The sequence below is a fragment of the Macaca nemestrina genome, chromosome 5, assembly GCF_043159975.1.
Source record: "Macaca nemestrina isolate mMacNem1 chromosome 5, mMacNem.hap1, whole genome shotgun sequence".
NCBI classification, from domain to species: Eukaryota; Metazoa; Chordata; class Mammalia; order Primates; family Cercopithecidae; genus Macaca; species Macaca nemestrina.
The window spans coordinates 25,749,908-25,761,950 of record NC_092129.1 but is presented as its reverse complement, the minus strand read 5'-3'; the positions used below and the strand labels follow the sequence as shown (position 1 = coordinate 25,761,950).

Here is a 12,043-nt window from a genome sequence, read left to right as displayed (position 1 = left end):
AAATTTTAGCCTCTTTAATCTCTTTGAAATCTGACATCTGTCTCCTTAATTCAACAAAACCTCCAAGAAGATAGTGGACAATCATAAAGCTCACCTGATTGGTTTCCCTTTTCTCAAACATTACAATCCTGCACTGCCCATTGGCTAATGTCTGAAAACAGTTGTTTGATATATTTTATCCAGTCTGGTTGTTTACAGCAGAAGGCAAGTCTATTCCTAGTTCCTCCATCGTGGCCAGAGGCAAAACTTCTTAAAATATTCTTTTTTTCCTGATTATAAATATAGAAATGTTCCATGTATAAATTTTGGGAAATATGGAATTCTATGTATTATTCATATTATACTCACAGTCACTAATTTAGAATTGTCATATGCCTAAAATATCTATTATGGAGGAGCTTTCATTTTCCCTTACCTCGTGTCTCCATATCAAAGGGCCTTTGCTAGAGTAATACCATTGGCCTCTCCCTGGACTTCCTTACTCATTCTGCGTAAGTTAAGAGGAATGGTTGATAAGTAAATCTGGAAGAAGGAATAGAAGGTCGTGTGCTAGCCTACTTGTAGGCTGCACTTTTAATTTAGCCACTTTTATTTTTGCACTTTTTCTAGCAAGAAGAGTCAGGAGAGGCCTTTGATTGTCTCTGTCTGTCTATGGCTGAATAGATTTATGGTATTCAGTTCAGGGAAGATATCTACAAGGCCATGTGGCAGTAGATGCAAGCAATGATGCTTAATTTAGCTGTTTGTATACTAACACTGATAACTTTGAACTCTGTTTATTTATACCTGTTGGCTTCTCAGTTGGTCCCAGATTTGGAGAAGATAAAGGAATTATTTATTGTTCCCCTTAAACTCAGTAGTGTCACAGATAATACATGTTTTTCAGTTAAAACCATATCACATCACTTCATATTTTTAACTTTGAGGAATGCAAACGGTAAAGCATATACTCTCTATGATGGCTGGGGGAAGAGTAGACAGAATTATAATGCAGGGTACAAAGCTGCCTCTCTAACAGTCTTTTAGTCAGCCTGTTTTCAGCTCAGCATTTCTTTATTGCCTCAAATCCAATTTCCAGCTATCTGAACTGGGTCCTTCAGGCTGTCTACCAACTGGTAGATGCAGGCGCGTACCACATATGCTGCCTCGGTGCTGTTTACAATTATAATGCCTTGTGTTCTTTTCCTTAGAATGAGATGATGAGAAAGCAAAACAGAATAGCAAGTGTGAAAGGAGAGAGAATGGAAAGCAAGAGGAGGGAAGAGTAAAAAGAAAACAGAATTATAAATAGCAGGTAGCCTATGAAAGGGCTATATGGATGTCCTCTGAAGGAGGTAGTAACATCCTTTGTTTGAAGGAGGTAAAAGATGGAGTTACACATGAGTAGAATAAGAAAATAGAGGAGGAAAAAAGATGAAAAAAGTGCATTTTCTTTGCAATCGTGTGTCACTAGTGTTTCTTATTAGGCTCTAGGTATTTTGTTCTTGGGAATATGTAATGTGGATATTTTAAATGAAAACAATAAAAATTCAATTTCAATAATGTTGAATTAAGTCTTTACCTAATTCTTGTCAAGATACATTTAACATTAAAAATTTTTTGTTAGCAATAACATAATTTTCAATAAAATTATTAGCTCTGTTGAAATTTTATGAGTTTATAGTTTTAAGTGTGTTTATTAAAAAGATTCATTTTCTCTTTTGATTTGATGCTTGATAATTTTTCTCTAGTTATTGCTTCTGACTGAGGCTGTTTGTGAAATGTATCATTGTAGTCTTGGTATTCAAAGACAGTAGATTAGTGCTGAATATCAGAATTACATATGCTTTCAACAGAACAACATTTTGCTTTATGTATTTATGTGAGTCCACATGTGTTTGGTGTATGTATCTGTGTATTCATGTGTTTGTATGAGAGAGTATGTGTGTAGCTTTGATATAAAAAGGCTTTTTCTGACCTAAATGTCAAATAGGGAAATAGCTACAAAAATCGTGATTTTATATATGATAATCATGAGGATCATGCAGTAATATGCAGCACTTTTCTTAGGGCTAAATAACACTGAAATTTTAGATCACAGGAGTGACATGCCTTGATTACAATATTAGCATCTGTTTGTTTATATGTATATACACACGTACATGCATATATATGACACGTGCATTTCATGAGGGCAGTGATATTGTCTTTATCCACATAGGAGGACTTCTGTATGTAGTAAATGGAATTTTATAAAAATTGGGCTGAAAAGTTAAATTTAAAAAGTTGTATTATGCTGGAAAGCTTATTTGATTTTTAAAACCTGGAAGAATAAAGACTTGCTTTCATCATTATAATTTTCTTTTTTAAGAAAAAATTAAGACATTGTTAGCTGAAACCCTCTCAAGTATCAGGTTGACCACTGGTATCTTCCTAGTGGGATTAATTAACCTAAAATAGAGCTTAGGTAGATGTAGTGTTAATGTTCCCATACCCTAATTTAGAACAGAAACAATTAAACCTTTAACCCTATAATTTCAAAAGGTTCTTGCTCTCTTTTTATCCCCAAAATCTCTTTCAAGAGAAGTGGTAAAGAAAAGCTATGAATTAATTTGGCTACTGATTCTCCCATTTTATTCTAGAAAATAAGAGAACATCTTTGCCTCTTTTGTCTCCTTTGAATTTTTACATATGTATATGTCTATATGAATACATATGCATATATCTTTTTTAACAACACTTAAATGTTCATTTACCATATTATTCATTGATTTTTTTTTAAATAAAATCTCATGGGTATAAGTACCTTTAAAGCTACGTAATTAAATGGAATCTGCTATGTATTCATGAGTTCACTTAGAAGAAAAGTTATATTTTAGCAATAAATACTTTCCTTAGCCCTATTCATTATTTTCAGTTTATGCGCAGAAAATCTCTACCTCCATCCTCTTTGGATCCCAGCAGGATCTGATAATTAAATTGAAATAACAGATTAACAGGAGAAAAGCATAATACAAGTTTTATGTGGCATGAGAGTTCTCATAGGGAAATGAAGACTCAAAGAAGCAGTTACCTGTATACTGAGTTGAACAAAGAATAATAAACTGAAAATGTGACTAAATTATGTGGGAGGCTTAAAAGAGAAGTCATTTTAATAAGGTTTGCAAAATACCCTCTGGTCTCAACTTCTCATCCTTGAAGGTAAATATGTTGTCTTTTCTTCTGGTATAGAGAGTGTCTTTCACATGAGAATTTCATTTTCTTCTTAGAGAAACACCAGGAAGGTTAACATGATCTTGCACTTGCTGTTTTTCAAATGTCTTCAATTTAAATAATCAAGATGCCAGAATAGCATATTTTAACCCCTTCATCAGCAGATTTTTTCCAAGATGAATAACTAAATGATTGACTAAAGATTTTTTACACTTTCTTTTTGCTTTTAAAGAGGTAAATAAAAAATTGTATCTGAAAGTACCTGAGGAATGAGTTTAGTGTTCCTGTCAGTCTATATAATGAAATTTTAAGGTTCATGCTGTCTATTAAAACAGATACTCAGTAATGAGCCATATTCATATAAGAAAAAGGCTATTCAAGAATTATGGTTACAAATCACAATCCATTTTATGAGCTTTTAATAATTTAGTAATTCATTGTTGTGAACTTTTAATACATGTAACAAACAATTAATGGTATAAGATGTAATTACAGAAGAATATCTGTTTCCCTTTAAAAGCCATATGTATTCCATATGGAATTTTCAACTGTTTACATAGTTAACATTAATAATTTTTCAGTATATCTAGCATGTCTTATTATAATAATGTGTTATCTTTCTGATTAGACAATGATCTTGGCAAGCTTTTATTATGCCTCAAAATATCTGATAAACAAACTGAATGGATAGTAAACTGCCGAAGACAATTTTGCAAAATGATGAAAACCAAACCTGATATAATCAGTGGAGAGGGTAAGTACATTGTTTCCATTTTGGGTTTTCTTATGTATGAAAATTATATTCATAGAATCTGTGGTTCTCAAAGATTAGTATTGGCATATGTAGGAAACATAATGCTAATTCCAGAAGTTCGCTTATTTCTGAGAAACTTAAGAGAACACAAATTAAAATCTGAGACACTACTAAGCATTGCTTTTTTTTCTTTTCTTTTCTTTTGGAACTGTCTAACAGTCTTGGTGAGCAAAACTAGAACACTACCTCTACCTAGGTAGCAATTTGCTTGGTTTTACCAGTTTTTACCTGAGTATGACATATTGCTATATTTTTTAGAAATTTTATTGATTTTTTAATCAACATTGTTATTTTGAATCACTTTTATATGCATGCAAGTAAATTTAGTGACTCCTAAAGAAATTTTGTTTTAAGGGAACAGCTATGTTTGCTAAATTAGCAAACAAGTTTATTTGTATTCAGTTATCTGCTTGTGCATTTGTTTTCTGAAATAATTTTTTAAATTAACATTACTTATTCTGAATAAAGTAAAAAGAAGTGCTGAGAAAAAAGTTCTAATGTCAGTGTAAGCTAGATTTCCTGAAAATTATAATTTAAAAGTATTGTGTACTTTATCAGCAATGCTTTATAGTTTTCATGTTTGTGTCATTTGTTCCAAAATTTAAAATGGGAAATGGAGAAAAGTTTTTATATTGTTAGTTGTTGGAGGAATATTTCCAGAGAATAATGTTATATATTTATGGCTTAGAAATCAAACATTGTTCTCCAAAGTTTAACTATGAAGTGAGCAGTTAAACTATGTTTTATCCCCCCAGATATTTATAAAATATCTATTCTAACTATATATTTAACATTGATTGAATAATAGAGAATATTTAATATAAACTGTGGACTGCACAGTTTAATATAAACTCTTAATTTGCACAACAAATTAAGAAAGCAGCAAACTGGAATGATGTTCAGTTTAAACACAAAAACTAAATGTGTAAGTAGTTCTGAGTTTATCTCTAGCAGGGGTAGTTAAAACAAAAGAGAGACATTTGGGGGTGGAGCAAGATGGCCGAATAGGAACAGCTCCAGTCTCCAACTCCCAGCGTGAGCGACACAGAAGACAGGTGATTTCTGCATTTTCAACTGAGGTACTGGGTTCATCTCACTAGGGAGCGCGGGACAGTCGGTGCTGGTCAGCTGCTGCAGCCCGACCAGCGAGAGCTGAAGCAGGGCGAGGCATGGCCTCACCTGGGAAGCACAAGGGGGAAGGGAATCCTATTTCCTAGCCAGGGGAACTGAGACACACAACACCTGGAAAATCGGGTAATTCCCACCCCAATACTGCGCTCTACCAAAGATCTTAGCAAACGGGCACACCAGGAGATTATATCCCATACCTGGCTGGGAGGGTCCCACGCCCACGGAGCCTCCCTCATTGCTAGCACAGCAGTCTGTGATCTCGCGGCAAGGCAGCAGCAAGGCTGGGGGAGGGGTGCCCGCCATTGCTGAGGCTTAAGTAGATAAAGCGGCTGGGAAGCTCGAACTGGGTGGAGCTTACAGCAGCTCAAGGAGTCCTGCCTGTCTCTGTAGACTCCACCTCTGGGGACAGGGCACAGCTAAACAATAACAACAACAACAAAAAAGCAGCTGAAACCTCTGCAGATGCAAACGACTGTGTCTGACAGCTTTGAAGAGAGCAGTGGATCTCCCAACACGGAGGTTGAGATCTGAGAACGGACAGGCTGCCTGCTAAAGTGGGTCCCTGACCCCTGAGTAGCCTAACTGGGAGACATCCCCCACTAGGGGCATACCGACACCCCACACCTCACATGGTGGAGTACACCCCTGAGAGGAAGCTTCCAAAGCAAGAATCAGACAGGTACACTCGCTGTTCAGCAGTATTCTATCTTCTGCAGCCTCTGCTGCTGATACCCAGGCAAACAGGGTCTGGAGCGGACCTCAAGCAATCTCCAACAGACCTACAGCTGAGGGTCCTGACTGTTAGAAGGAAAACTAACAAACAGGAAGGACACCCACACCAAAACTCCCATCAGTAGGTCACCATCATCAAAGACCAGAGGCAGATAAAACCACAAAGATGGGGAAAAAGCAGGGCAGAAAAGCTGGAAATTCAAAAAATAAGAGCGCATCGCCCCCTGCAAAGGAACGCAGCTCATCGCCAGCAACAGATCAAAGCTGGACGGAGAATGACTTTGATGAGTTGAGAGAAGAAGGCTCCAGTCCATCAAACTTCTCAGAGCTAAAGGAGGAATTACGTACCCAGCACCAAGAAACTAAAAATCTTGAAAAAAGAGTGGAAGAATTAATAACTAGAATAATTAATGCAGAGAAGGCCATAAACGAATTGACAGAGATGAAAACCATGACACGAAAAATACGTGACAAATGCACAAGCTTCAGTAACCAACTCGATCAACTGGAAGAAAGAGTATCAGTGATTGAAGATCAAATGAATGAAATGAAGCGAGAAGAGAAACCTAAAGAAAAAAGAAGAAAAAGAAATGAACAAAGCCTGCAAGATTATGTAAAAAGACCAAATCTACATCTGAGTGGGGTGCCTGAAAGTGAGGGGGAAAATGGAACCAAGTTGGAAAACACTCTGCAGGATATCATCCAGGAGAACATCCCCAACCTAGTAGGGCAGGCCAACATTCAAATTCAGGAAATAGAGAGAACGCCACAAAGATACTCCTCGAGAAGAGCAACTCCAAGACACATAATTGCCAGATTCACCAAAGTTGAAATGAAGGAAAAAATCTTAAGGGCAGCCAGAGAGAAAGGTCGGGTTACCCACAAAGGGAAGCCCATCAGACTAACAGCAGATCTCTCGGCAGAAACTCTCCAAGCCAGAAGAGAGTGGGGGCCAATATTCAACATTCTTAAAGAAAAGAATTTTCAACCCAGAATTTCATATCCAGCCAAACTAAGTTTCATAAGTGAAGGAGAAATAAAATCCTTTACAGATAAGCAAATGCTTAGAGATTTTGTCACCACCAGGCCTGTCTTGCAAGAGACCTTGAAGGAAGCAATAAACATGGAAAGGAACAACCGGTACCAGCCATTGCAAAAACATGCCAAAATGTAAAGACCATCGAGGCTAGGAAGAAACTGCATCAACTAACAAGCAAAATAACCAGTTAATATCATAATGGCAGGATCAAGTTCACACATAACAATATTAACCTTAAATGTAAATGGACTAAATGCTCCAATTAAAAGACACAGAGTGGCAAACTGGATAAAGATTCAAGACCCATCAGTTTGCTGTACTCAGGACACCCATCTCACATGCAGAGACATACATAAGCTCAAAATAAAGGGATGGAGGAAGATCTACCAAGCAAATGGAGAACAAAAAAAAGCAGGGGTTGCAATACTAGTCTCTGATAAAACAGACTTTAAACCATCAAAGATCAAAAGAGACAAAGAAGGCCATTACATAATGGTAAAGGGATCAATTCAACAGGAGCTAACTATCCTAAATATATATGCACCCAATACAGGAGCACCCAGATTCATAAAGCAAGTCCTTAAAGACTTACAAAGAGACTTAGACTCCCATACAATAATAATGGGAGACTTCAACACCCCACTGTCAACATTAGACAGATCAACGAGACAGAAAGTTAACAAGGATATCCAGGAATTGAACTCATCTCTGCAGCAAGCAGATCTAATAGACATCTACAGAACTCCACCCCAAATTAACAGAATATACATTCTACTCAGCACCACATCACACTTATTCCAAAATTGACCACATAATTGGAAGTAAAGCACTCCTCAGCAAATGTACAAAAACAGAAATTATAACAAACTGTCTCTCAGACCACAGTGCAATCAAATTAGAACTCAGGACTAAGAAACTCAATCAAAACCGCTCAACTACATGGAAACTGAACAACCTGCTCCTGAATAACTACTGGGTACATAACGAAATGAAGGCAGAAATAAAGATGTTCTTTGAAATCAATGAGAACAAAAATACAACATATCAGAATCTCTGGGACACATTTAAAGCAATGTGTAGAGGGAAATTTATAGCACTAAATGCCCACAAGAGAAAGCTGGAAAGATGTAAAATTGACACTTTAACATCACAACTAAAAGAACTAGAGAAGCAAGAGCAAACACATTCAAAAGCTAGCAGAAGGCAAGAAATTACTAAGGTCAGAGCAGAAATGAAGGAGATAGAGACACAAAAAACCCTCCAAAAAATCAATGAATCCAAGAGTTGGTTTTTTGAAAAGATCAACAAAATTGATAGACCGCTAGCAAGACTAATAAAGAAGAAAAGAGAGAAGAATCAAATCGACGCAATTAAAAATGATAAAGGGGATATCACCACCGACCCCACAGAAATACAAACTACCATCAGAGAATACTATAAACACCTCTACGCAAATAAACTAGAAAATCTAGAAGAAATGGATATAATTTCCTGGACACTTACACTCTCCCAAGACTAAACCAGGAAGAAGCTGAATTCCTGAATAGACCAATAGCAGGCTCTGAAATTGAGGCAATAATTAATAGCCTACCAACCAAAAAAAGTCCAGGACCAGATGGATTCACAGCTGAATTCTCCCAGAGGTACAAGGAGGAGCTGGTACCATTTCTTCTGAAACTATTCCAATCAATAGAAAAAGAGGGAATCCTCCCTAACTCATTTTATGAGGCCAATATCATCCTGATACCAAAGCCTGGCAGAGACACAACAAAAAAAGAGAATTTTAGACCAATATCCCTGATGAACGTCGATGCAAAAATCCTCAATTAAATACTGGCAAACCAGATTCAGCAACACATCAAAAAGCTTATCCACCATGATCAAGTGGGCTTCATCCCTGGGATGCAAGGCTGGTTCAACATATGCAAATCAATAAATGTAATCCAGCATATAAAGAGAACCAAAGACAAGAACCACATGATTATCTCAATAGATGCAGAAAAGGCCTTTGACAAAATTCAACAGCCCCTTCATGCTAAAAACGCTCAATTCAGTATTGATGGAATGTATCTCAAAATAATAAGAGCTATTTATGACAAACCCACAGCCAATATCATACTGAATGGGCAAAAACTGGAAAAATTCCCTTTGAAAACTGGCACAAGACAGGGATGCCCTCTCTGACCATTCCTATTCAACATAGTGTTGGAAGTTCTGGCTAGGGCAATCAGGCAAGAGAAAGTAATAAAGGGTATTCAGTTAGGAAAAGAAGAAGTCAAACTGTCCCTGTTTGCAGATGACATGATTGTATATTTAGAAAACCCCATTGTCTCAGCCCAAAATCTCCTTAAGCTGATAAGCAACTTCAGCAAAGTCTCAGGATACAAAATTAATGTGCAAAAATCACAAGCATTCTTATACTCCAGTAACAGACAAACAGAGCCAAATCATGAATGAACTTCCATTCACGATTGCTTCAAAGACAATGAAATACCTAGGAAGCCAACTTACAAGGGATGTAAAGGACCTCTTCAAGGAGAACTACAAACTACTGCTCAGTGAAATAAAAGAGGACACAAACAAATGGAAGAACATACCATGCTCATGTATAGGAAGAATTAATATCATGAAAATGGCCATACTGCCCAAGGTAATTTATAGATTCAATGCCATCCCCATCAAGCTACCAATGAGTTTCTTCACAGAATTGGAAAAAACTGCTTTAAAGTTCATATGGAACCAAAAAAGAGCCCGAATCTCCTAGACAATCCTAAGTCAAAAGAACAAAGCTGAAGGCATCACGCTACCTGACTTCAAACTATACTACAAGGCTACAGTAACCAAAACAGCATGGTACTGGTGCCAAAACAGAGATATAGACCAATGGAACAGAACTGAGTCCTCAGAAATAATACCGCACATCTACAGCCATCTGATCTTTGACAAACCTCAGAAAAACAAGAAAAGATTCCCTATTTAATAAATGGTGCTGGGAAAATTGGCTAGCCATAAGTAGAAAGCTGAAACTGGATCCTTTCCTTACTCCTTATACGAAAATTAATTCAAGATGGATTAGAGACTTAAATGTTAGACCTAATACCATAAAAACCCTAGAAGAAAACCTAGGTAATACCATTCAGGACATAGGCATGGGCAAGGACTTCATGTCTAAAACACCAAAAGCAATGACAACAAAAGCCAAAATTGACAGATGGGATCTCATTAAACTAAAGAGCTTCTGCACAGCAAAAGAAACTACCATCAGAGTGAACAGGCAACCTACAGAATGGGAGAAAATTTTTGCAATCTAGTCATGTGACAAAGGGCTAATATCCAGAACCTACAAAGAACTCAAACAAATTTACAAGAAAAAAACAAACAACCCCATCAAAAAGTGGGCAAAGGAAATGAACAGACATTTCTCAAAAGAAGACATTCATACAGCCAACAGACACATGAATAAATGCTCATCGTCACTGGCCATCAGAGAAATGCAAATCAAAACCACAATGAGATACCATGTCACACCATTTAGAATGGCAATCATTAAAAAGTCAGGAAACAACAGGTGCTGGAGAGGATGTGGAGAAATAGGAACACTTTTACACTGTTGGTGGGATTGTAAACTAGTTCAACCATAATGGAAAACAGTATGGCGATTCCTCAAGGATGTAGAACTAGAAGTACCATATGACCCAGCCATCCCATTACTGGGTATATACCCAAAGGATTATAAATCATGCTGCTATAAAGACACTTGCACACGTATGTTTATTGCGGCATTTTCACAATAGCAAAGACTTGGAATCAACCCAAATGTCCATCAGTGACAGACTGGATTAAGAAAATGTGGCACATATACACCATGGAATACTATGCAGCCATCAAAAAGGATGAGTTTGTGTCCTTTGTAGGGACATGGATGCAGCTGGAAACCATCATTCTCAGCAAACTATCGCAAGAACAGAAAACCAAACACCGCATGTTCTCACTTATAGGTGGGAACTGAACAATGAGATCACTTGGACTCCGGAAGGGGAACATCATACACCAGGGACTATCATGGGGACGGGGGAAGGGGGAAGGATTGCATTGGGAGTTATACCTGATGTAAATGACGAGTTGATGAGTTCTGACGAGTTGATGGGTGCAGCACACCAACATGGCACAAGTATACATATGTAACAAACCTGCACGTTATGCACATGTACCCTAGAACTTAAAGTATTAAAAAAAAAAAAAAAGACAAAAGAGAAATACCAGCTGTTTTAACTATTATTCATTCCTCTGAAACAGGACAAACATGTAGAACATTACCATTAAAACTGTGTTTTCTTTGGAATCTTGGTAGCTTGGGGCACTTTCCACAAGTCTTCACCTCAGTTATTTATTACTTTGTTTTGTTTTTGAGACAGAGTTTTGCTCTGTCACCCAGGCTGGAGTGCCATGGTGGGATCTTGTCTCACTGCAACCTCCTGGGTTCAGGCGATTTTCCTGCCTCAGCCTCCTGAGTAGCTGGGATTACAGGCGCATGTCATGACACCTAGTTAATTTTTGTATTTTTAGTAGAGACAGGGTTTCACCATGTTGGCCAGGCTGGTCTCAAACTCCTGATCTCAGGTGATCCAACTGCCCCAGCCTCCCAAAATGCTGGGATTACAGGTATGAACCACCTTGTCCTGCCTATTCATTACTTTGATACTCTTAAAAATAGAGTCTAAGGGTTTCTGGTTCCTTTTTATGGAACATAGTGTTGGGGAAAAATCTCATCTCCAGCAATGAGCATTAGGCGATTCCACATAATTACTCATAATTATAAAAAGTCTTCTCATATAACAGTCTTCTTTTTTAAAAAGGAATATGGTGATTTTTAATTTACCTTTGGTTACATTTAAGTTTATTTTGCTCTGGTAATTTAATCCTACTGTCCCCTTTGTTTAAATTTTAGTGCTCCCAATCTAGGTTTTTCCTGTGTGAGATACCATTGAGAGTATAAAATGAAGTATGTTCTTCCTGTTGCTTTCTCTTTTCTGATTATGACCAATAGTAATCTACTCAATCATTGAAAGGAGAAACCTTTTCCTTGACTTCTTCCTTTTATCCCCTGAATTATACCTGTCCTCTTAGTCACCAAG

General features: G+C 37.2%; 1 protein-coding gene across 5 annotated transcripts in view; it reads left to right on the top strand.

Annotated features, from left to right (window-relative positions):
* LOC105465516 (TBC1 domain family member 32) overlaps nt 1–12,043 on the top strand; it is a 227,177-nt gene that overhangs the window by 167,552 nt on the left and 47,582 nt on the right. For all 5 annotated transcript variants that reach the window (XM_071096373.1, XM_071096370.1, XM_071096374.1 and 2 more), the window contains one exon: nt 3,821–3,946. In XM_071096373.1, coding sequence (XP_070952474.1) covers nt 3,821–3,946 — 126 coding nt within the window. The remainder of the gene's footprint in view (nt 1–3,820; nt 3,947–12,043) is intronic.